This window comes from Sphaerodactylus townsendi, linkage group LG11, assembly GCF_021028975.2.
Source record: "Sphaerodactylus townsendi isolate TG3544 linkage group LG11, MPM_Stown_v2.3, whole genome shotgun sequence".
Classification (NCBI taxonomy): Eukaryota; Metazoa; Chordata; class Lepidosauria; order Squamata; family Sphaerodactylidae; genus Sphaerodactylus; species Sphaerodactylus townsendi.
In genome coordinates, this window is record NC_059435.1 from 16,070,447 (window position 1) to 16,097,537 (window position 27,091).

General features: G+C 44.9%; 1 protein-coding gene across 1 annotated transcript in view; it reads left to right on the top strand.

The window, feature by feature from the left end:
• The window catches only part of CNTNAP2 (contactin associated protein 2), a 1,428,778-nt gene that overhangs the window by 1,068,421 nt on the left and 333,266 nt on the right, over nucleotides 1–27,091 (top strand). The window contains exon 12 of the mRNA XM_048510449.1: nucleotides 5,265–5,465. Coding sequence (XP_048366406.1) covers nucleotides 5,265–5,465 — 201 coding nt within the window. The remainder of the gene's footprint in view (nucleotides 1–5,264; nucleotides 5,466–27,091) is intronic.

Here is a 27,091-nt window from a genome sequence, read left to right on the forward strand (position 1 = left end):
TTGTAGTAAGGGCTAAATCTGCTGCTACCCTTGATACTGAGTGGCCTTGCCAACAGAGAATTTACAGAGACATACTATACACACCCCTGCGCAATTTGCAACATGTGATCTTTCCAAGCGCACCCGTCACGAATGCTGTGATGACTATCATTTTTGCTGGTTTTTAAAAAATATTTCTAGTTGATCACAGTTCCCCGAAACACTGAATCAATACCAGTGATAAGACTGCCACAAAGAACAATTGGACTCAGCACTGCTTGAGACGGTTGCTGCATGTGCCTTGTTGACAAGGAACATCTTCACGCTTCTTTTGGAAAGCAGCCAACCAGAGCCACCGGGTCAAATAGACCTCCCAGGAGAGGGAGTTCCACAACTGTAGCCTAAGGCTGACTCGCATTGTCAGAAGCAGCAGCTGTAGATCAAGGAGGATTAGTAAGGGAAACTCAAATAGACAACATTGTAGGAGGGAAGGCAAAAACCTTAGCCAGTCTGGCCGAGGGCAGAAGAATTCTTTCTACTCAAGCAGGTGGGGTAAGCAGGTAGTCTCTAGGGGCAAAGATCAAGCCATCTGTGTAGGAACTGTCTTTTAGATTTGGTATTTTAGAACTGGATTTGTATTTTAGAGCTGGCTAACCAATCTAAGACCAAGGAATTCAGTAGAGAACAATCCTAGGCAGGTCTGTTAAGAACTCAGGTCTATTCAGTGTGTGTGGGGGGGTGGGAGGGGAATCTTCTGACTATCTCACCTGAGACTGCTGAATGGTCCAGCTCAGGTCTCAATTACCCAGCTAAACCCAGTTATGTGCTCTTGCCTCCTGCCTGCTGCCACAGCAACCAGATCATGACATCTAGTGACTGACAAGTTGCCATCTGTGCTTCTTGAAAACAGCTGGGATCAGTTTTCATCCATTGTTGGATTGAAGACTTTAGCCAGATCACCTTTCCTCTGCCCAGGGCATAAAGCTGCGTTCATGATATCTCATATCTGTCCCAGCCAACCCCCCCCCCATTTCATTCATTCATTCATTCATTCATTCATTCATTCATTCATTCATTCATTCATTCATTCATTCATTCATTCATTCATTCATTTGGCTGTTGTGGGTTTTTCAGACTGTGTGACCATCGTCTGGAAAACCGACAGTTGATTCTGGGTGTGAAAGCCTTTGGCAGTATTTATTTACAAAATTCTAGGGTTGGTCAATACTAAAAAATTTTGGTAAAATTCGGATTTGGGTATTTTGGGGCATAAAATGATTTTGTATACACCAATCCGAATCATATTCTTTAAGCCCGGATATGCCCGAAAATCTTCGGTTTAATACCTAAAAAAAAAATTTGGGGTCCTGCTTTTATTATTTTTTTTTTTTGAATTTTTTGGTGTTTTTTTTACATCGTTTTCGCCTCGGCAGGGGGACGCTTAATTTTAAAGCCAGCTTAGCACTAAACTTTCAGGATATCATCTGGAGATCGTCCTGATGATTCTCCCCAAGTTTGGTGCAGTTTGAAGTTCTAAAGCAAAGTGCAGTTATTGACCTCGCACTAAGTACCCCATCCCCCATTGTTTCCTGCAATGGAAGCTAAGCTAACAGGAGGAGATGGGGGCTACACTTTTGAGTGCAAATCCATAACTTTGGGACCCCCCTGAACCAAACTTCACCAAACTTGGGGAGTATCATAGGGACAGTACTTGCATGATACCCTGAAATTTTGGTGACAGTAGCTCTAAAAGTGCACCCCTCACAGTCACCCAAAGAAATTTCCCCAGATTCTGTGCTCTGTAGTGGCTGGCTCCATTGCAACCAATGGGAAATTTCTGTGGGAGGGCTGTGGAGTACACATTTATTATGGTAAACCCACAAAACTTTCAAGGTGTCTTCAGGAGAGTCTCTTCATGACACCATCCAGGTTTGGTGACCGTTGCTTCAAGGAGTTCAATGTTATGGGTAGGGTCCATCTCCCACTGCCCCCATAAGCAAAGTTCCTCAAACCTGGATGGTGTCATTCAGAGACTCTCCTGAAGATACCCTGAACGTTTTGTGAAAAGACTGTAATCTTTTGGATAAATGTGTGTACCACCTCACAGCCCTCCACCAGAAATTCTCCCATTGACAGCAACAATGCAGAAGTCACTGCAGAAAAAAAAGAATCTTGGGCTAAAATTTTGGGGGGTGAAGATTTCTGCAGAGTGCATTTTTAGACATATCAGCACCAAAATATCAGGGAAATATCAGGAGACTGTCCTGGATGACACCTCCGCTTGGTGCAGTTTGGTTTAGGGGGGGGGCAGTTATGGACTCCTCAAAATGGTAGCTACACCATCTCCTTAGCTCCCATTATTGGAAACAATGGGGATAGGGGGCCCCCTTGCTGAGGGCCATCCATAACTTTGGCCCCCCCTGAACCAAACTGCACCAAACGTGGGGGGGGGGCATCAGGACAGTCTCCCTGATGATACCTCTGAGGCCTTGGATGCCACTAGCTAGCTTTAAAAAAATCTCCGGTTCTTCATGTTTCCACCGCCTCCTGCACATGAAGCCTGCTGGAGTGAGTGACCAGTGAAACACGCAAAACCAGCATTTTTAGAAGCTAGTGACACTAAACTTTCTGCAGGTATCATCAGAGACTGTCCTGATGATAGCCCTCAGTTTGGTGCAGTTTGGTTCTAGGGAGCTAACGTTATGGACTCTCAAAGGTGTAGCCCCCATCCCCTATCAGCTCCCATTGAAACAATGGGGGATAAGTTGCACTCCCCTTTGAGGGTCCATACCTGGAAACCAAACTGCACCAAACTTGGTGGGCAACATCAGGAAAGTCACCCGATGATACCCTGCTGATAATTCTGGTGCCGATACATCTCAAAAATGCGTCCTCTGTAGGCACTCCCCAGAAATTTTGCCCAAGATTCTTTGTTCTGCAAGTGACTTAGCTGTATTGCTGTCAATGGGGGAATTGTTGCACAGTAGAGGGGCTGTGAGGGTGCACATTTCTGAAGGTATGGTCACACAACCTTCAGGGTAGCTTCAGGGAGAGTCTCTGGATGACAACCATCCAGGTTTGGGGAATTTTGCTTCCAGAGGGTTTAATTCTATATGGAACCTGTCCAAAAGGGTAGGGCCCATCTCCCACTGCTCCCCTGAAGTAAAAGTTCCCCAAACCTAAGATGATGTCATCCAGAGACTCTCCCTGAAGATACCCTGAAAGTTTTGTGGGTTTACCATGAAAAAATGTGCACTCCATAGCCCTCCCTATCAGAAATTCCCTTTATTGACAGCAACAATGCAGCTAAGCTCACTGCAGAACAAAAGAATCTTTATGCAAATTCTTTGAGGGTGCCTGCAGGGGGGGTGCATTTGTAGATGTAGTTGGTACCCAATAGTTCAGTGTATCAGTAGAAGCCATCAGGAGACTTGATGTTCTTCTCCGATGCCCTCAAGTTGGTGAAGTTTGTTTGGGGCCAAAGTTATGGACCCCTCAAAAGTGCGTAGCCTCATCTCCTTAGTTCCCATTGGAAAGCAATGGGGATAGGGGACACTCCCTTTGGGGGGGGTCCATAACTTTGGCCCCCCCCTTAAACCAAACTTGCACTGTAAACTTTGAGGGTACCATCAGGACAGTCTCCTTGATGATGTTCTGAAATTTTGGTGCCTATATGTTTAAAAAATGCACTCCCTGCAGGCTGAAACGTGAAAACAATCTCCAAAAAAAATAAAAAAACGCCATTCTCGGTTGAGCAGTGATCCGAATCCCATGGATTCGGATCTGTTAGGATTCGACAGCTCAGATTCGACCCTAGCTCCGTCTTCAATCCGTCCGAATCAGTGCAGATTCGGTAAAAATCCAGATTCGGACTGTCCGAATCTCCAACCCTACAAAATTCATCTCCCACCCCTCTCTCCCATCTGGGTCACTGTGGTGGCAAGTAAAAACAGAGCATCAGAACACACCATAACAGCAAAAGTTGAATACATATATAAAAACACAGAACCAATAGTAAAAGGTTGCCAAAGCTGAGAAGACCCTCTCCTGGAGCTTGCCTCCCTCCACATCTTAACCTCAGAAGATAGAAGCACCAAAAGCAAGGCCTTGAGTGTTGTCTGGAGTTGGCCCCTGAACCTTTCCAAAAAGTGAGCCGTAATTCTCTTAGGCCCCTTCCACACATGCAGAATAATGCACTTTCAGTCCTCTTTCACGATTTCTTGCAAGTGGGTTTTGTTATTCCGCACAATAAAATCCAGCTGCAAAGAGTATTGAAAGTGGATTGAAAGTGCATTATTCTGCAGGTGTGGAAAGGGCCTTAGGGTTGCAGTAGTGATTCTTACTACAAAAACTTGTTGAAAATCCATTCAGCCTTTTTACCTCTGCTTGTGCAACACAGCTTTTGATAATTGCAAAGAATTCTGACCAAGAGATTAGGAAAATGCTGTTGGAAGACAAGAATGCAACCATCTCCCAGCAGGTAGCAAAGTTCTGTGCATTGGCTTATAAAAAACACTGCTAGGTCCACTACTTAATCAGGGATGATGAGCTGAAAGCCAAACATCCATGTAAAATGGTTAGCTGTAATAATTAAGCTGTAATTTGCCAAGTTGTGGATGTGTGCTGTTGCTCTTTGTCTTTGCTGGCCTTTGGCCGTATTAAACTAACTAACTAACTAACTAACTAACTAACTAACTAACTAACTAACTAACTAACTATCTATCTATCTATCTATCTATCTATCTATCTATCTATCTATCTATCCATTCAGCCTAACTTTCAAGACTAGAAGGGGACATTCATGTAAATGGTTAGCTGTAATAATTGTTTGTAGTTGCTGCTGTTGTGGATGTGTGCTGTTGTTTTGTTTTGTCTTTGCTGGCCTTTGGCCGTATTAAACTAACTAACTAACTAACTAACTAACTAACTAACTAACTAACTAACTAACTAACTATCTATCTATCTATCTATCTATCTATCTATCTATCTATCTATCTATCCATTCAGCCTAACTTTCAAGACTAGAAGGGGACATGCCCCCACAGCTACTGAAGGAGATGAATTTAGGATATCATTCTGTGACCTTTCTTAGACACACAACTGTTCTAAAAAGAAATAGCTACATTACTCTACACACCTATCCCATGAAAACTCTTCCCTACCCCAGCCTCAGACGTCACACCTCTGATACTATCTGCACACTTAAGAACAACAAAACACCTCCTCTTAAAAGTGTCAACGTTCATTAAACTCATGTGGGCAGGGTTTCTCTGTTTTTCTTCCAGAGGACAAAGTGTGGACTATTGTGAATCATAACCTACAGATACAGTCGGCAGTGGTGGTCCACAAACCAGAGAAGGACGCTTCACTTCAGCTGAACTACAACGCCACCATGGATCAGCTCTCTGCCATCACCAGCAGTGCCGAGTATTGTGAGCAGTTCATCTCCTACACCTGCAAACTGTCAAGGCTGCTGAACACCCCAGGTAGGGCTGAATGTGGAAAGTCACATGGCTGGGGGTGGGTGGGGAGGTTAATTCAACTCGCTTTGCAGATATGCTACATCAGTTGCAATCGAAAAGGCTTGACTTGGTTGGCTAATTAACATGAGCCGTATTGATGTGAGCCTTCGAGAACGAGGTATTACTACACTTGAAACATTATCCTTTATTTGAACTACCTCATCCATGCTGAAATCATTTTGGCTTACTTCCATTTTGTGTTGCTGATCAGGGACTTATGTCGAGTCCCCTGGGTTCTGCTCTCATTTCCATCAGTTCAAGTTTTACAGTTGTGGAAACAATCTTTCTCTGCATACCTTTTCTCTTTGCATCTCCAGTTTTACTACGAATTCTGTTCTCTTTGTGGTTGCCATCTTGTTTCTGGTCTGATAGCCAGTGTCAATTCTTCAAACACTGTCCACTTTTACTTGAAGTCCAGTGCCTACTTTTAGATATACATAGCTGGGCTTACCATACATACTCAGTGGTGAAGTTACTATGTGCATGCTTACAAAGGCTCTCTGTCACATAATCCATTGGTATATCCTGCCATTGAACATTAGGTCCAGAGATCAATCGAGCAACATCATATGTGAAAGAAAGCAGAGAGGGCAGGCAGTACACAGCTAAGACTTCCTGCTCCCTTCACAATCTTATATCTGATTCAGATTTTTCACAGTCGTCATGGAAGTCAATAATCTTGCAATTTATATGTAGAGGTGTTTTCTGAAATCACAACCACTTCTGTTCTGATAATCTTCCGGGGAAATATCATATCACTCCTGACCAGAAACAATGATGGTTAAATTCTTTCCACTAGGTGACTCAACAGAACTTCCCATACTCAAGATAAGGGGTTCGGCATTAGTGGGGAACTCTTTAAATATACTGAGGGAAGTTCAGTTTATAAATATAAGACGATTCCTTAGGATTAAAAAAATCAGTCTGTACTACGTGCATGCATTGTTCTTTCCGTAGGAGTATCAGTTAAATGGTGGAAACAGAGAGGATGATAAAATTGATCTCTAACAACCTGCATTACCCTGGAATGGGTGATCAGAGCCCTAAGGCACACATCTTCTGACTTTAATGCTTTCCTTCCCTACCACCAGGGTGCTATAAGCTTTTAAGTGTGTTGACCACTCCAAGGGTCAAAGCATGTGTTATACTTTTTCTCTCTCGATTGAAAATGCTGTGGGGTTGAACTTGAAACATATCAGCTTTAAACCTGAAGTGTCAGTAATCAAGGAAATATCGTGTTAACAAACTTAACAAAAACATGGAATGCTAAATTCAGACCAAAAACACCTTTCTCACACAGTGAGTTCAAAATGTTAAAAACACAATAGTTTGTATCCAGCCAGCTTTTTCATTCAATCTTGCACAGTTCTGCTCCTTATAGATTCTGTTCCAAGTGGCTTGTATATATGTTGGTTTCATGATTCTCAGCATGGCCTTTTTTGACGATCCAGTAGCTCAGTTCACAGCCTGAGGTAGCTGGTGGTGGTTCCGCTGCCCTGCCACCCCACCACCTCCAGTGGGCTTTTCAGTAGGGTCGAGAGGCAGAAAAAACAAAAAACCTCTCTGACGGCTGGAAAGCCCACCATAAGGGAAAACAAAGTTATGCTACCCAAAGGGTGGCGTAAGTCCACCTTCCCTTCTGCCAGCGTTCCAGGGGCCAAAACCTGGTGGAAGTTGACTAAAGTTGACTCTACCTGTGGGAACACCCCCAGTTCTGTCAGCCTCCACGTTAGGCCGACACGGCTGGAAGTTGTGGCCAGAAGTGGGTCAGGTGCTGTGGAGCTCTGCACCCACCTGCCTCCCCATTTGACCTCCCAGACACTTACGCTGGTCAGGGGGGCAAATGCATCAGCACAAGCCCATGCCAACACCTAGGGCCATTCAGCCTCCCCTCCATATCTGGATGGGGCTGTAAAACAGTGATTCCCAGCCTTTTTGGTATGATGACTTGCAAGTCCAAATGGTGAACTACCTAGAGCCATCTCACTTTTTTTTGGCACCCAATGTAGGCAAACTATGACCAATACTCCTATCCACTCCATTATTGCATTTTCAACAAAGTCAACGAGATGTTTATGAGAAGAAAAAAACACTGCACAAAAGGGTGTTTTGAACCCAAAACAAGTGGCATAAAGTTCACAACCTTTGCATTACATTCTAGCTTTTGACCACCCACCACTCCTTTTAATCCCCTTTAAGATTCTAAAAAAACTCACGATAGATAGATAGGCAGGCAGGCAGGCAGGCAGGCAGACCGACAGATCCACAAACCAACTGAGGTCTCCCAGTGGTAACTGGCATCCTGGGTGCCATTCCAAAAATTCTAGGGTGGCACTTGAAACATCTTCAAGTTGATAAAAGCAGCATCTGTCAGATTTGGAAGGCATTCGGGCGATGGCACAGCCTCCGCACAGGCTGCGCCATCTTCCCCACCCCTACTGGGACCGTTCATGCGAACGGTTTAGGGGGGGTGCGCCGGCGTCATATATGCCGACGCACCCTCCGAGCGTGGCCGTGCAGAAAACGGCCGTAATGAAAGGCCAGCAACCAGCTAATGAACTGGCAACTGTGATATTAAACATCAACAACAGTAATAGAACATAAGCTGTCATATATGTTCCTTTCTCTTCAGAGGCAAAATTTCACCACAAGTAAATCACATAAAATGGCCATTTTCAACCTCAGTAAGAGTTCAAGGTGCCCAGTATGATAAAAGCTGTGAAAGCACCCCTGGTGTCCATCTAAATTTAGAAGACAGACATGGTTCTTGGGAAAGAACCAACCTGAATGTGAAGGTAGATGCTACTCAACTGCTGTTTGCTCAAAGCTGCTTGACACTGAGCATTATACCATCCTTAACCTCCTGCGGAGTGGTTGAAGGATAGACTTCTGTCAGCGCTTGCACTGTGATAAGAGGAAAGTTTCAACCCACACTTTATTGACTGTATGGGCTTGGAAATCAAGAGGTCTCCATTACAAGCACATCCATGCGTCTGTCACATGTTGAGGAGATGGTGGTATAACAAAGAGTCTTCTCCCTCACATAGCCGGTTGACAGGGTTTCCCCTGAGGGCAGCCACCTGAGAGCTGGGACCCTTCTCTGTCTTCTTTGTCAGCCGAGCCAGAGTAGCATTAGATGAGGGGCACAGAGGGTGAGGGGTGAGAAGTGTAAAGCCGGCAGGTGGTGTCAAAGCAGTTAGTAGTGAAGGGCTGGGAGGGGTAATGAGAAGATGGCAATGAGGTGCTGTGGGGCAAGGCAGGACGTCTGGCTGCTGAAGGAACAGCACCAAGATGAAGCCCATGTATATCCCTGCCTCTTTCTCTCTTCTCTTGCTTTCCTGTGCACTGAGCAGCTCCCACCAACTCTCCAGATTTTCTTCCCTCTCTCTAGCTACTGCCATAAAGTTACTAATTTCTCTGATATATTCCCCCCTGCATAATTGTTACAAAGGGGGGTGGAAGGCAAGGATGTGGGTTGTTGTCGAGGGGAGAAAAAATGACACAAAGTGGGTGACCATTAGGGAGGGCTGGCCAGTGACCCTCTTTCAGGTCCTGACCCACAGGGTAGGAAATACTGGTCCAAGAGGAACCCATTTTCCTTATTACCAGAGGCGTAGCTCCAAGGGGACAGGGGGCACAATGCACCAGGCATGCGTCCCCACAGGGGTGTGGCGAGGGCATTCCGGGGTGGGACGGGACGTTCCGGGGAAGGGTGGGGGCAGAGGACGCACCAGTGCACCGGGCGCTTTCCCCCCTTACTACGTCTCTGCTTTTTACTAGAAGAAAAGTGGATTGGATCCATCCCTATACATTTTTTGTGAAGGCCAGAACCTTTCCTCTCCTTTTGGATAATCAACAATACTTTGATGCTGCTCAGATCAGCTCTGCCTAAGAACCTTCTCTTGAATGCCAGTATAACCTTTACTTTGTTGCTCTTCAAAGAACCTGTTGGTATTTGCAAAAAAAATATCCCCTTATATTTTATTATTTCACATTTCAGCGATAGCCACATTTCAGACCCAAAGCACAGGATTTCTCAAGGAATTAGATGCATTCTTTTTTTTTCTCTTCCACATTTTGCTTGCAAAGGAGGAAGAAGGGAAAGCAGATCATTTTTATGCAGACTGTGACAAAGGATCCTATTGTGTTGTTTGCATAATGCCACTGGATAGTTTGCACACATCCCAGAACACGAATCCGCACAAAAGAAAAGAAGAAGCAGATACATTTTGTACTACTGTAAACAATCTGTTCTTCAGTTCTATTCAGTTTCCAGCCCTGTTTCTCCTGTTCTGGAAATCTGTCTTGTAGCGCATAGGTGATGCCCTGTTTATCTCAAAATGCATGATTTTGTGTGGCCTCACTAGAGATTTTACAAATCAGGCATATTAGGCTTGCAGGCAGATAGAATTATGTTGTTTCCCCCCCTTTTAGGATGATAGCATTTATGCCGAATCACAGTAAAAATCCCCCATGATGCTGACATCAAGCTAAAGCTCCATCTGCCCTTAAAAAGTCCTTGTGTTTGCCTGGAAATAACCTGGGAACATCATATCATGTGTGTGGTGGGTGTTTTGTACCTCCCAGTTGCACAAGGGGAGCCAGCGTGGTGAACGGTTAAGAGCGGCAGATTCTAATCTGGAGAACCAGGTTTGATTCCCCGCTCCTCCACATGAAGACTGCTGGATGACCTTTGGTCAGTCACAATTACCTCAGGATCCTCTCGGCCTTACCTGCCCACAAGGTGTCTGTTATGGGGAGGGGAAGGTAATTGTAAGGCATTCTGAGACTCCTAACGGTTGAGAAAAATAGGGCATAAAAACCAATTCTTCTTCCTCTTCATCTGCTGCTTCTTCTGTTTGAGGCAGGGAAATGTTGCTTTAGCCTCCCTTACCATGCGGTTTTCGCATCCTCCGCTTGCCCGGTGGGCAATACTGGGGTCAGGCTGTCAGCTATATTGGGGTGAAAAAGACTGAAATGCTGGAGGGGGCCCAAAGTACCTGGAAGTCTAGGGGCCCAACCATGGGTTAATACAGCCCTGGCCACTGGGATTCTTACAGTACAACCCTAAGTATATTTACTCAGAACAATGGAACACCCCCCCCCCAACTGAATAGGGACATAGGATTCTTATCTCACTTGAGATGCTAATTTTCAACTGCCAAGATTTTCCCCTCTGCTCTAATCAAGTTGATGATAATCTGGAGGGTACCTTTGCATCCTTTACAAGCAGCCTTTACAATACCCATCTCACCTTCTGATAGGATAAAATGACTCAGAGAGCTTGAAAGATTCTTGAAAGATTATAACCTGAAGCTTTTGTTGGTGTCTAAGGCATTGCTGGACTCGAATCTGACTGTTTTAATGCAGCCCAACACAGTTGTAATACCCTCTGAAACTTCACTCAGGGAAAAAAAAGCTTCACTGAATTTAATGTGGTTTACTTCCTAATAAGTGTGTTTGGGACGGCGGCCCTGGGGGATCATTCTGCTGTCTCGGGGGCTCTAAAACTGAATATCAAAATGCTTGCTTAAGTATGTCCAAAATATTCCTACTTGCTCACATTTTTGTTACTCTTGGTAAATGGCGCACAGGCAGTGTTATGATGCCACCTACTGGAAGAAAAAAGGCAAAAAACCTTTCAACGTTCGGCCCCTGATTGCTTGTGACTCATACTGAATAGATTCTCATTCCCTTTGAATTGCAATTGGAATCGTAGAGATGTGTTACAGTTTACTTCTTAGTAAGAGAAACAATAGAGTGGCAAATAAAATATTTAGCTTCCAGAGCGGAAGATGTAGAATGCCAGGGTAGAGGGAAACTACGGCAAACAGAATTGCTGCATAGATAGAGGGGGGGGGGAAGAGGGAGGGAGGGGGGTGAGAATGAATGAATGAATGAATGAATGAATGAATGAATGAATGAATGAATGAATGAATGAATGAATGAATGAATGAATGAATGATGTACCTGTTGGGATACTCATTTAGGCCTGCCTGTCACTTATGTTTCCTGGCAGGGTATTTTCAATATGTGTAAATGTTAACATACAAGAATGTGACATAAGAGTGCAAGAATTTCTTTGCCAGGTTGTACTAAATATCCAACTGCACCGGCACCTCCAACGTCATCAAACCAGATATTTTGAAGCCATGAGCGGAACATGGTGAAGGCCTCAACATCTGGCGATGGCATCAATTCAACACAGTAATGTTTTCATTCCTGTAAAATTCTTTATATGTATTAACGTTAACAATACCGCTACAGCCAAATACCATCAAAATTGATTACAAACCACACTATCACCTTGAACTACTAAACGTTTGTCGGGATTTCCATATGGACATCAGATTGCTTACTGTGGAGACAAGTTTATTGCTCTTGGCCTCCGATCACCCTGTTCTTGGTGTTGTGCTCTGAAGTGGCGGGATGAGTCCCCAGGAATGTGCTGCAATGGCGGTACAGTCCAACTCCCTGTCCTTCAACCCTACCCTGAACCTCTTCACAGCCTTCTCACTCATCAGCATCCAATGACGGAACATCCAAACACTTCCTTTCTGCATCCCGAAAATACAACGGGTGCTTCCAAATGATGTCTTTTGGAGCACACCAGGTGAACGAGAGCAATAACACATTGCATTAGAAAAAGACAACTACAGGAAGCTGCTGCAAAATATGCGGAAACAAACCCATCAGTCCACAGACAGACTGTGAGGAAATATGCTGCATGTCACCCCAAAGTTCACAAACAGGCTGTACAGAAGTATGTTGAATGTCACTCCGAAATTCATAGAGAGCCTGTGATGAAGTATGCGTAGGGAAGCACGGGTGCCCTGTGTGTGTGTGTGTGTGTGTGTGTGTGTGTGTGTGTGTGTGTGTGTGTGTGTGTGTGTGTGTGTGTGTGTGTGTGTGTGTGTGTGTGTGTGTGTGTAAAATACCCCCACACCCACATCCACCCACCCACACACACACACACACACACACACACACTAAAAGTAGTCCCTTCGTATCCACAGAGACAATCGGCTTTTATTTTATTTCTTTCCATGGACTTTAGAGGTAATGCCACCATCTCTCTGTCTCTCTTCTTTAGACTCCATCAGAAATTTTGCCTCTTTTGTAAAGCCTTTGGCTTAACCCCTTAGCTTGCTTCTTTAGCCAATACAGAGTACAATGTTGAGGTCTGGGATTACCCACCGTTTGTCTTATGCAATGGTCAGCCGTAAATTGTAGGTTCACCTGAGTTCCCACATATGTAGCATGATCACAACTATATTGTATGTGGAGAAGGTGCTGCAGCCCCCCCCTGTGGAGAGATGTGGAATTGCATAGGTATTTTGGTAGGAAGGACCCAGCATATGTGTGGGTCAGGTTGGAGATGTGACTTCCCACTATGATGTTAGGCCCTTTCCACACAGACCATCTAACCCAGGAGAGCAACGGGATATAACTCGTTGTGAGTGGGAACTTTGCACAGTTCCTGCCCCTGCATCAGGTCTGGTTTAGCTGCCCAAACCCAGTATAAACAACAATCACGTTATCAATTATTCTTTTTTTAAAGGCTGGGTTGGAGCCAGTGCTGAGCAAACGGCCCCGTGTAAGTGGTGCATTACTTGGCCACACCTTAATTGTTCTGGCCTCCCTGCCACTCTCCTACGCAGCCTCGCAGGACAGCATGGATGTCCAGTGACGCCAGTATGGTTGCGGGGTCATCTGTGGGCAGCTGAAAACGCAGGTTCAAAAACAGCAGATGCGCCTCTGTACAAAAGTTGGCCGCCTGTACGGAGCTGTGTGAAGGACCCGGGACTGCACTGGACTCATCTATCCCGGCTGCATTCTGCATTACTTTTACCATGCAGAAAGGGCCCTAATGTTGCCAACCACCAGATGGGGCCTAGAAATCTCCTGGAATTAAAACTGAACTCTGTGCTGCATAGGTCAATTCTCCTAGGGAAAAATGGCTGCTGTGGAGAGTAGACTCTTTGGCACGATACCCTTCTGAACTCCCTCCCCTCTCTAACCCTGCCCCCCCCCCTCAGAATCTTCCCCCAAATATCCAGCAATTTCCCAGAGTTGGCCGCTTGACTACCAATCTTCAGAGCAACATAAACATCTTTAAAATGTTGTGTGCTGTTTGTAAATCACTCTGATTATTGCAGCTATAAGGTACTGTCCATGGGCCTGCTGTCTCTCTGAATGTAATAAGAAGGGTAGGCACAGTTACGTTACTTGTTGTCTTAACCCAGACATAGCTTGATTTGAAGATCATAAATAGATGGCAGTGAGTAATTTTGTTTTCAAACAAAAGGACCCAAGACTGCAACATACTGTTCATTCCACACACACACACACACACACATCTATATCTTTTATATCTATATATAACAGAAACTGTATTGATTAGTCTAGTGTAACAGAAAAATCAATGAACGTGCTTGCTGCAAAAATTGATTTGCACGTGAACAAACATAATGTTTTAGCTGCGCCCTGTGCTTAGAAATCTCTCGCCCTTTGATGTGCAGCGTCATTGCAGAGATGGTAAAACATGAAGTCAGGATTTCAGACAAGATCCGGGCCAGCCATGAATCAGAGTGGCCTAATTGGTAAGCAGAGGGAGAAAGTACTAGTCAGAAATTGATGCTGCAGGCATGGTGAACGGTGCTTGCTGTCTGCTCTCTTCAAACCATCCAACGCAAAGCAGAAGCACGCAAAATCAGTAGTCATTAAACAGAAGAAACGGTTCTATGGAGAACGGTGGCCGCACCTGCTCTGCCGCCAAAATGGTCTTGCAGTTACATTCGGGCGGGGGGGGGGCAAAATGAAATTTCTTATTTTGCTTTGTGCTGCATTTCACAGTGTGGTGTAATACTAAGGCCCCCTCCGCACAGGCCAATAAACACGGGTGTCGGACAGTAAAAAAAACTGTTTTGGGGTAGTACCTCAAAATGCCCCTAAAATGAATCTGCCATGTGTTATTTCCCTCAAACCATTTTTTTTAGGTCACAGATGTCAAACTCGCGGCCCTCCAGATGCTGCCAGCATGATGCTGGCAGGGGATGATGGGAACTGTAGTCCATAACATCTGGAGGGCCGCGAGTTTGACACCTAAGTCTAGATCCTTTCTGGATTATTTATTTTCACGATAGTGTAGTGCCAACTAACAAAGGATTCAACAGGTTTTTATCTCTCTCTCTCCCTCTCTCACACACGTGCTGAGTCAGTTTTTATATGGCTGTTTCACAATGAACAATTCCATCCTGCTCAGAATCCTTTGTTGAGGAAAATTCTCTAGATTAGTTTGTTCTGCCGCTTTTTTCTCTCTGTAAAAGTAGGTGCACGGTATGGAAAAGTCGCCACTATCTTAATGTTTCAGATTGAAAATTGTATTGTAATCCTGGCTTTTTCGCAGGCTTCCGTGGAATATTTTCAATTTACAACAGGAACCCCATCCGGCTTCCAGAGCGTCTGACGCCAAGCCCTCGCTAAAGTTAACTTAGATGTAATCATGTCTTTCGTTCTGCTTTGTAAGCATCTAGGCTTAATTTCAGAAATGAAAAAATGCCGAGGGAAAAACTGTGTGCTGTAATCATGAAAACCCTTTCCTTTTCATCTCATATATATTTTGGTTGGTTTGAAATAGCGGACAGAAGATATTCAGCTGTACTCCAGGCTGACTCTTTGAAATCATGTCTACCCAACGGCCAAGGGATATTAAAATAGGTTTGTGGGGTTAATTTCTGGTGAACTGCTGTCCAAAATGAGCTGTGAGATGCACACCTACCCTGTTTCCCTGAATATAAGACATCCTCTGAAAATAAGACGTAGTAGAAGTTTTGCTGAAGTGCGAAATATAAGGCATCCCCCGAAAGTAAGACGTAGCAAAGTTTTTGTTTGGAAGCATGCCTGACGAACAGAACACAGAAAAATAAGACATCCCCTGAAAATAAGACATAGCACATCTTTGGGAGCAAAAATTAATATAAGACACTGTCTTATTTTCGGGGAAACACGGTACAAAATGGGACTCATATGGAATCATAGAGTTGGAAGAGACCCCAAGGGCCATCAAGTCCAACCCCCCTGCAATGCAGGAACACACGATCAGAGCACTCCTGATAGGTGGCCATCCAGCCTCCGTTTGAAAACCTCCAAAGAAGGAGACTCCACCACGCTCTTTTTTTTTTCCTAACCGGAGTTTTTAATTAGCAAATGAGCATGTCTAGCCCTTAGTGGTTTGATGCATCCACTTGTGAATGGCCGTCCACTGAAGCAAACATCCTCATCATGTTTAATAGGTGAAGATGAGGTGAGTCATAAAAACAGAGATGCACGCAGGGGAGAGTGAGGGGAAACTGCGCCCAGGGCATGCACGCACCCTGCGCCCCTGCCACAGCACCGCCCCCTTCCCCCGAACACCCTCGTCCACACCCCCGCTGCAGCATGTGCCTGGGGCATCGTGCCCCCACCGCCCCATTGCCGCTACACCACTGAATGCACAGCAGCACAACGATGATCAGGTTTGGTCGCCTACAACAGTCTCCTTTGGCACAGTATCGAACGTTTGTGCTTCCAGACTTCCGATCGTGTAGAGTTTCATCAGAAAAAAAGGAAGAGCTAAAAATAAATTATCTTTTCCTTTGAAGGAATAGATCTTTCTCTCAGATGGCTGTCAGCTCAACACAGGTGGTAGTAACCTGGGGCTCGCTGAGGGCGTCATGAACTAAGACTCCTATCCAATGTAATCAGACTGATTGTCGATGACACTTTGTTGCCGTACAGTGCTCACTTTTTATGATTGTTCTTTAACGCCTTCTCTCTTGGTAAAGAGAGTAGCGGCAAATGTAAGTTGTCATTTCCTAGCTAGGTAAAGATTTTCCGTCTTCCCATCCCACCTTCAGCACGAAACATCTTCCTCTGTTAAAACTTAATTCTGTTCTCTACAATGCTATAGGTTGGTATTAATATGGAGATTTATCTGTCTATGCCAGTCACGCAGGGCTAGATTGTTCTTGAAAAATAACAGTGCAGAATATGATCAGACATCACAGGAGGGGCTGGGAAAGCTTCCTGATTTAACTTGGGGTGATTTTATGTTCTCACTTATTGTGAAAAGCTGCTGAAATAGTAGTTCTATGTGGGTTGTAACTAGGGTAGCTGCTAAAATCTACCCCCACCTGAAGGCAGGAAGAAACCCCAGCCTTTGATTAGGGTAAGGATTAGGCCTGTCACTTCCCTGGTTGTACCACGAGATTCCTTGTCTCCAGATCCCATTACCCACCACCACTTCAAGTGGCAGCAGGAGAACAAATATATAAAGCAGTGATGGTGAACCTTTTCGAGACCGAGTGCCCAAATTGCAACCCAAACCCCACTTATTTATTGCAAAGTGCCAACCTGGCAATTTAACCTGAATGCTGAGGTTTTTGTTTAGGAAAAAAACGGTTGGCTCCCTCTTCCTCCACCCCACCTGCTTGAGCAGGGGCCAGCCTGCTGTAGCCTCCAGCAAGTCCCGCGCGCACTGCTCTGTGCCTCTTTAGCAACTCTGCATCCTCTGTGCTGTCCCCCCCTCAGGCAGCAGCCACCCAGAGCACAGGCACTAGGCCCACCAGCCGAGTCCTCCCTGCTCACTGCGGTGTGTGCACAGAGGCCCAGGCTAGCCTAGATGTGTGTGTGGGAGGGGGGGGAATGATTTTCCACCGCCCACATGACGAACTCTGGGTGCATGTGCCCACAGAGAGGGCTCCGAGTGCCACCTCTGGCACCCGTGCCATAGGTTCACCATCACTGATATAAAGGAAGCATCACTTGCCTTGTTATGTCACTTCTGGGGGAAACCCAGAATGGCTCTAAGATTCACCAGAGACTTTATGGGAAATTTCTGGTGATGCCTGGAACTACCCCCTATCACTTTTCCATTATCCCCATCATTGATATAATGGCACACTCCTCTTCTCTGTGTCCCTGTCCCCAATTTTCCATCCACTTACCAAGCCTGTCAGCCCAATTACGGAGTAACTTGACAATCGGGCATCAAAAGACTTCAGATCACAGCTGTCAACCTTGCTTGTGCCTTCCAGCTAATACAGGCGCAGGAACCTAGTTCGGAGCCTGAGCTAGTGCCTGGTTTCCCACTAACAGAAAATAACCATCCATTGCCCTAAGTGATTGATTGATTTGTGGGGAGAGCCTTTGTTTACCAGTGGGCGTTAACAGAGTTGTACTCGTGTTTATTGTTGTCCCTATTCAAGGCTGTTCCATTTACCAGTCAAAGTGATTAAGTGGTCTCTTCCAACATCCCAAGCCTTTGAATGAAAGGCAGCGCAAATGAACAAGAAATTCTGTCAGGACGAGGTTGTTTGGCTTTGTAGAGCTGTTGAACAGGGTGTGCAGCCCAGTGGCTGGGTGTTTCCAGAGGCAATGGCTGGTGACGCCAAGAAAATGTCCAAAGCCACAAAGCGGCCTTGGACCTCAGCTTCCTTTTCAAAAGTCAAACACAAATGGTCAATTGCTGTTGCGTTTCTGTCGCCGTTTTTCATCCCTTGGAGCTATGTGAAGATTTGCGATAGCCTGGAGAAAGTCCCCAGATCTTTGTGGCGAGCCACCAGATAGCTGCTCAACCATGTCAGTCGGGCGTTAGAGATTCAACGAGTTCATAATCGATAATCAGAGTTTTTCTGGCAGTTCCAAATCCTACTGAAAATCCTAAAGTACGCTGGTGCTGCGATAAGCATGTTACAAACGATCCTCATTATAACATTTCATTCTCTGAACTCCATAGAGAACGTCAACTGCCGTGGTCTACAGAAGCGGAACGTAAAATTGGCATGTAACTGTGAATGGCAATCAGCTGTTTATTATCCAAATAATGTTATATTATGAAGTGCTCCAAAATCCGTCTTTAATTAATCTCTGAGCTCTGCAAGGCTGGTCACTCTTGTTTTTGCAGATGAGGTCGCCACATCTCAAAAAGGATATTGAAGAGATAGAAAAAGTACAGAGAAGGGCAACGAGGATGATTGAGGGACTGGAGCACCTTCCTTATGAGGAGAGGCTGCAGCGTTTGGGACTCTTTAGTTTGGAGAGGGATGTCTGAGGGGGGATATGATTGAAGTCTATAAGATTATGCATGGGATAGAAAATGTTGACAGAGAGAAATTTTTCTCTCTTTCTCACAATACTAGAACCAGGGGGCATTCATTGAAAATGCTGGGGGGAAGAATTAGGACTAATAAAAGGAAACACTTCTTCACGCAACGTGTGATTGGTGTTTGGAATATGCTGCCACAGGAGGGGGTGATGGCCACTAACCTGGATAGTTTTAAAAGGGGCTTGGACAGATTTATGGAGGAGAAGTCGATTTATGGCTAACAATCTTGATCCTCTTTGATCTGAGATTGCAAATGCCTTAACGGTCCAGGTGCTTGGGAGCAACAGCCGCAGAAGGCCATTGTTTTCACATCCTGCATGCGAGCTCCCAATGGCACCTGGTGGGCCACTGCGAGTAGCAGAGAGCTGGACTAGATGGACTCTGGTCTGATCCAGCTGGCTTGTTCTTATGTTCTTATGAGGGAAAGTTACTTCAGAGTATTTCTGCATGCAGTCCCAATTGGCTCCAAACTGTACTTTATTGGAAAAAGTCCCACAGGTATAAATAATTAATATTTTGGTTTAACCGTCACTCTTTCTCTGATCTGTAATAATTACAGGCTCTTCCGCGCAAGAGATTTACCTCGTTCCAGGCCATCAAATGCTTCATGTTATTTATTTATTTTTTGCACGTTTTCCTCTGTTTGGTTTCTGAAATGTTTTCTCTTTGTTCGTTTTTTTTTCCTCTGTAGTTCCTCCAAGCCCTTTTTATCACGCTTTTTCTCCATCTGTTTCTGAGCCGGCTTTCAGTGCTCAAGCAATATTGCCCGAACATTTTTTTTTCCCGTTCCACCCCACCAAATACCCTGCCCTTGTCCAAGCCCCCATTTTTTGGATTGGTTCTGTGACGGATCTAGAGCTAAGCTCAACATTCACACAGGTCCCCCCCCCTTCCTTTCCCCTCTGTTTTCATTTCTTCTTCTTCTTCCTTCAGTCCCCCTCCCCCCTTCTGATACCATCTCACAAGACATGATGTACTCAGAAGCAGAGGCGTAGCTAGGGAAAATGGAGCCTGGTGCAAAATCTGAGTTTTGCCTCCCCCCCCCCATGTTTGTGTGGTTTTTTGTATTTTTAGTGTTTTTTCAGATTTTGGCCTGCAGGGGGCGCAGATTTAAGGATAGCAGCAGTAAAATTTCAGGGAATCTTTAGGAGACTCTCCTGATGATACCAGCCAGATTTGGTGAAGTTTGATTCAAGGGGTCCAAAGTTATGGACTCTCAAAAGTGTAGCCCCCATCTCCTATTAGCTCCCATTGGAAACAATGGGGGATGGGGCACCCTCTTTGGGAGTCCATAACTTTCGACCCCCTGAACCAAACCTCACCTAACTTGGGTAGTATCATCAGGAGAGTCCCCTGAAAACTGCCTAAAATGTTGGTGCTGCTAGCCCTTAAAAAAAACTGGTGCCCCCCCCCCCCCCGCAGGCCAAAAAAAACTGGAAACAACTTTACTCAAAACAACAAAAACAAACTCTTTAAACTTTTTTTTTTGCTGCTCCGCGCTTCCCAGGTGCGCGCCCGTTGCATCACGCACACCCCCGGCCCCTTGTAGCTCCACCTCTGCTCAGAAGCCTCCAAAGTTTTCCCAAATCAGCAAGACAGCAGTGTGTTGGTGTAAATACTGTGGAAAGACAGACCTATCAGTACGATCTCTACGGTGGCAAGATATGTGTTACTCTGCTGGTGGGAAAATATCCCAGTCATGTACACTTTCTACTGAGACACTCTTTTCTTTTTCTTCTGACTTCCATAACTTATAAAGTCGAGATAGTTAAATTCCAGAATAATGGGCAGGTCTGAATACTGTTAGTTATATATTAATAGAAAGTTTGGAGGCTCGTGTTTTGATCATATAATAGCCGAGTTAACATCCCTACCGGACAGGAATACATTCTCAGAAAGCTGTTGTGTACCCAGTTCCTCTCTATGATCTGACAACCAAATTACATATAATTTGGAAATGCTAAAATGCCCAGGGTCTGGCTGTTTTGTAGGGCAAAAAGGAGAGTCTGCTTTCAATTCATGCCGTCTCCATTTTGGTCCCCTGGTTTGGTTCCTTGCCCAAACAGGTGATGAGTAGGATTATAGTTGTATACAATGGATGATATTCATGCAGCCCTGACTGCTCCCTGCACACATTGCTGAACCAAAGCAATAATAGGTTGAACAATCTACATGTTCCTCATGCCAAATGAACTCAAATGCATCATTATTTTAATGTGGATTTCACTGCCTCTTGCTTAACCAGTTGTATTCTATAAGGAGATCCTTGGTTTTGCAGCTTGATACTGAAGCCAAAAATCGGTGGCTTTCTTTCTTATTTCATCACGTCGCTGTGTGTTTTTATGGCCGCCATTATTTCTCCAGCACCGTTCCTTTCCATTCTGTCATTGTCTTCCTTTGTTGTGCATGGTGGGGCTTTTTGCGACAGAATATTGTATCATCTGTTATTTGTTCTTAAAGGGAACAAATTGCAGGATGTAATGCAAGCTACCACTTTCCAAAAAGCTGAAGCTTCCACAAATCCAAGGAACTAATGCCTGCTGGCAGACTACAGTTCATTAGAGTTGTTTTACTGGCATTATTTCAACATTGAGTGGAATTGTGCTTTTGGGCGGGGGGGGGGGGGAGCTGTGGCATGAAATTCAGCAATTTTCACTCCTAGGGATTCGCTGGGTAATCATTTGATTCCAAGGTTAACCTGGGATTGGTCTATCACTTATCTTTCGATAAAATGCAAATCTCTGTACCAAAATGAAAGCAGTTCTTGGCATTCATCCAAACACTTTTTTAAAAATGCATATGGCTACTATCTAATATCTTAAACCTTTGGTAAGATTGAAGTGCAGTGTGTGCACCAGCCCGGATGTGAAGAACCATGCAGCTTTCCCCCCTGTGTGTTGCACATGTGACTTTAGGCTTGTGTACTAGTCACATAGGAACCACATGGTGTAGTGGTTAAGTGCTTGCACTGCCACTCACGTGGCCAGGAGTCCGAGCCCCCTGTGGGTCAGATATCCTGGCAGCTGGCTCATGGCCAATTCAGCCATCCATCCATTCCTTGGTCGGTAAATGAGTACCTAGCTCATAGCTAGGGGGTAAAAAATAGCCAGGGAAAGCAATGGCAAACTAACAAACAGCTTGCCTATGAAATCACTGCTCGCAGTGGTACCCCAGGGTCGAACACGACTGAAGGGGAAACTTTACCTTTACTAGCCACATGGTCGCCTTTTTAAAAGAGTACTTTCAAAGCCATGTAGAATGTTGGGTGGTTATTTAAAAAGAATAAAAACAGTTTCACATCCTTTTGGGCATGCCAGACCCATTGGGTTGTTGGAATTTGGTTGAATATGAATCACCCCAGTCCTGTGTGTGAGTATAGTAAAGAAGCCCTTCCAAACAAGCATTTGCAAAAAAGGAGAACTTACATTTATTTCAAGTAACTTCGGATCACAGGCATCGCTCCAGGTGAAAAGCGGATAGATAGAAACCTTATACTAAAGAGATAACGTCCTTATAACAAATGGGCATTCTAACACACCGTCACGTATGTGCGAGTGTGATCTACTTCTGTGGGAAAGCCCTAGCAGGAGCAGGTAGCCACTACCCTGTTTCCCCGAATATAAGACATCCCCTGAAAATAAGATGTAGTAGAGGTTTTGCTGAAGTGATAAATATAAGGCATCCCCCGAAAGTAAGACGTAGCAAAGTTTTTGTTTGGAAGCATGCCCGACAAACAGAACACAGAAAAATAAGACATCCCCTGAAAATAAGACATAGCGCATCTTTGGAAGCAAAAATTAATATAAGACACTGTCTTATTTTAGGGGAAACACGGTACATTGTGCTCGGTGCAAAGGAGAAGAAGAAAGAAAATGGCTGCAGGGTGAAGGAAGAGTTGGTGGGCGGATCCTTAGACATGGAGAGAGAACAATAGAACAGCTTAAAGATACATAGCACACACACACACACACACTCCATTGTCCAGGCATGCAGAAGTCACTTATTCCAACACGAGTGTCCCCAAGGTAGCACCTGACCATTTTAGGCAGACCTTGCACCAAGTATGAATTGCATGTGTCTTGTACTCAGATGCTGTGCTGTTGCAAAATCAAAGGGATACCGTTCTGAGTGTATTTCCTGACGCTTTCGCAATGTCTGACAATAATGTTGCAAGGTAATTAAAAAAGCCTTTTTTGTTTGTCCACTGCCACCCCATTTGTATCTTCTGGCCTGGGAAACCAATAATTGCTTCCTAAATATTCCAAACACTATTAGTCAGATATAGAATTCCCAGTGGGTTTCACAGAAGCTGTATTCTGAAATGAATGTGGAGGTTTCTGCTTGGGCAAAATACATTAAAGGCATTTCAAGGGAGGCAAAAAAAAGTCTCAATGAGGACATTACTGAGGGAGGAGCTGACCATGATCTCTAAACTAACGCCAGTTTTTTGCATCCTGAGGAAAAACTGCCTAAATGGAAACTACCATTTCAGCAGCTTTCCACAAAGCAGATTTTCATAATCGGTCTTCTGTGCAATTCCACATTGGGACTGCACATGCACAGGGCGAGCCATGGTGAAAGTTCTTGAGCTTCCATTCCAGGAGGCCCTCTAACCCTTCAATTATGTATTATCATGGTTAATCCCAATGTTTCTAGTTAGGTAGTGCATGAACCGAGAGGTTAGTGGAACCAGTGTTCTCCCACCCATCCTTAGCTGTGTCAGACAATCGGGAAATCAGGAAACACGGGATTCTGTAAGTCCGATGTTTCACTACAAACCATAGGGCAAGGGTCCCCAACCTTTTTGAGCTTGTAGATGTAACCCCCATGCTCAGAATGTGTTGACCCGGAAAGGGGTGGAGACCCAAAGCAGGAGAAGGCTGCAGAGCTCATGTAGTTGGAGGAGACAAGGCTACCAGACTCGGACCTTGGTTGTATAAGCCCTTAACACCTTGTTAAGGGTTTTTTTATGTTTGTGATGGGTGAGAGTTCTCCTGGAAACCATCATGTTGAATCCTGTTCATCAAGTCCTTGGAGTCTTCAGGAGCCAACCCACTTGCAAAGAAGAATTGGACTTGGCAGTATCAGTAGACTGTAATATAAAGACTTGAAAATGCAACCTGAACAGGACCTTGAAATGTGATGTTAAATGTTGATGTTATATGTTATATGTTAAGAAAGTAAACCATTTTGTTTTTTAAAATTTGTTGTTGCAAACTCATTCCAAGTTCTGCCCCACAGAACCCACAAGCTAAGGTTACATAGACACATTTTGAATTCCGATGCAGCATGCTGGACATAGCAACAAATAGGCTGCCACAAAATGGCTGCTGCAGGAGGTGGAGCCAGCCCAAAATGATTGCCACAGCCTAATTTCGTTAACACAGTACAGATCTTTGTGCTCTGGTGGAAGCTGCTACCAAAAAAACATTCTGTTCTATAAGCCAAAAGATAGGCACCAGTCTTTCATCTTTTAGATGATCCAGCAGTTAGATATTATGAGAAAAATATGACTACAGTAATGCACAGTAGTGTGGGGTGTATTTTGGGCCAGATTGCTCACGCAGGGATCAACGAGGGGAGCCTTCAAGATGGCACGAGAATTCACTTGTTCTTGGCAGGTGTGCTGTAGCAATGCAGGTCACCTGGGAAGGAATACAAACAGACAGATGGAGAGCTCAGTGCCTTATGGAGCTCCCTGTATGATGGGGCCATTTCTTTGCGTGATCTCCCATGCAGTCCTGGACCTGGCAGGTTCAATTTGGCACTGCTCTAATCCTAGGAGTCGTTTCGGTGCTGACGTGGGACCTAAAGCTCTGTCCCAACCCTCACCTCTGTGTGAAGGACATGTGAAGCAGGAGTGGAGGGAAGAGGAAATGCAGTTCAATAATTCCACTTGGACAGGTAACTGAGGAGGCAGTCGCCCAAGACCAAGGCACGTTCGCCTGAAACAACAGCTGAAATCATTCCTCGTGAGAGCGAGCGCACAAAATTCTTGCCATGCAGAGCCAAAGAATAAATTAGGTGCAATCGTGCAGCAACAGTAACAGAGCGAATGAACTGTGTGCATCCCAGCAGGGAAGAAGTATCTTTGGAACAGTTCCTGCCACAAATCTGAAATCTTTGAAATCGTCTCAATAATAAATTGCGGAGCTCTAAACTCTGCCCTCTGATGTGTTTTGTGCATTTCCTGGCGGCCTCCGGGGAGAGTTGCATGCACGCATCCAAGGGCAGAATTTAACCCAAGCAGTGATTTATTTCTGGCTAAACTTCCAGGCGAGTTCGAAAAGCGCTACAAGTCGGTGCTGGGAAATCCCGTGAAAAGAAGGAAACTTCATTTTAGCCACCGATGTCAACGTTATCTTCACACAACGGGTTCGGTGGATAGAAATAATGAAACCCAAAATCCCAGCGTGGCAATAGGCTCCTTGGATGGCTTTCTGCAGATTACTGTCACTCATGATCAGCACAAGTTCTAAAACGATGTGAAAAGTTGAACAAATGGAAAACACGGGCAGCTCAGGTTTGGGAAGTTTTGTTGGATTCATTCAGCAAAACAATGAACGAGAGAAAGAGAATTAATACTATTATGCAATAAATTGTCCACATTTATGTCATGTTTTCATATGCATCCCACCATTGGAAATCTTTATAGTAATAAGTAAAAATGTGAGTCAATCTCCAGGTTTATAAAGACTGGACTGATCCCGGCAATGGTCACCTCTAGGTTGGATTACTGCAACTCACTTTACACAGGGCTACCCTTGGCCTTGTTCCAGAAACTCCAGCTGGTCCAGAATGCATCAGGGAGGGCTCTCACTGGAGCCCCGTGGAGGACACAAATCCAACCTGTGCTCCACCAGCTGCACTGGCTCCAGGTGGAGTACTGCATCAAGTTTAAGGCCCGAAATGGTCTGGGACCAAAGTACCTATGAGCCCATCTCTCTCATTATGTCCCCTGATGGACACTGTGTTCATTAAGTAATAATCTTACTTAAGGAGTAAGTAATCCGGCTGGCCTCTACAAGGGCCAGGGCTTTTACAGCTCTGGCCCCTACCTGGTGGAACAGGCTTCCAGGTGAGATCAGGGCCCTGCGAGACTTACAAAGTTTCCGCAGGGGCCTGTAAAACAGACCTGTTCCGCCAGGCGTTTGGCCAGCCGGGATGATGTCAACTAGCCATAAAAACATCTGGCCTCCCGTGGGTTCATAAAAAGGGGAATAGAAGAGCTGAAGCCATCTATAGTTTAATATTTTATGTAATTTAGATAAATTATATATACAATGTTTTAAACTTTTATTGTTGATGGAAACCGCCCTGAGCCTTCGGGGAGGGCGGTATATAAATATAACAAATAAATAAATAAATAAATAAATAATCTACTTGTCTGTGGCCCAAGGGAAATCTGGCTAGCTTCCACCAGAGCCCCAGGCTGATGGAATGCTCTGTTTGACGAGACCAGGGCTCTGCAGGATCTAATGCAGTTCCAGAGGGCCTGTAAGATGGAACTGTTCTGCCGGGTGTATGGTTGAGGCAGCTATGGTTAGTATCTCTGGCCTCCCCCTCATCAATCCCCCCTGCCACTCCCTCTATTAGGTGGTTTTCATTCCCCATCCTCTCCCTTGTTCTGGGATTTTTATAGCTCGTGGTCAGAGGGATGTTTTTTTTGCCTTCTTAGTTGGTTGGGAAGTATAGTTTTCAACCTGAATTTATTGTCTTATAATTTGATAGTTCTTTGTATTGTATCTTGCTTTATGAATTGTTGTGAACTGTCCCAAACCCAGAAGGGGAGGGGCAGTACAGACATTTCATGAAATAAAATAGAGTCCATGGACCTTCATAGAGCTCTTGTGGGGGGGGGGGAGCACTTAGGCCAGGTATCTGAGTAAAAGCAGTTGGAAACTCATTAAAGGGAGGCCCGGGAGCCAAAAACGGGTATCAAAGGAGGGCACTGCTCTCCCGAAAAGATGTCCCTCATAGAATTTTGGGATCCATCTTGTGTTTCAAGCTTCTCTCTTGCTCTTAATACATGAGGTCATCTGATTTTGGGGCAGTAGATTCTGAGCATGAGGAGAAGGGCAAGGACATGCTAAGGTATGTTCAGTTTTCTCAGTGCTCTTACTGGACCCTGAGATGGCATCTTTAGGAGCCACAAATGTTGCCTTCTTGGTTGGTTTCAGGATCCCAGGCTCTCATGCCCCCTGCCCAATGTTGAGAAAAAGGCAGCAGTCCATGGCCCCTTCCGCACACGCAAAATAATGCGTTTTCAAACCACTTTCACAACTGTTTGCAAGTGGATTTTGCTATTCCGCACAGCTTCAAAGAGCACCGAAAGCAGTTTGAAAGTGCATTGTTCTGCATGTGCGGAATGAGCCCATGGCACAGTTGAGAATTTTTACTTAAACTAAAAGGTACAATACTCTGTGGATTTGAAACCCTGGGT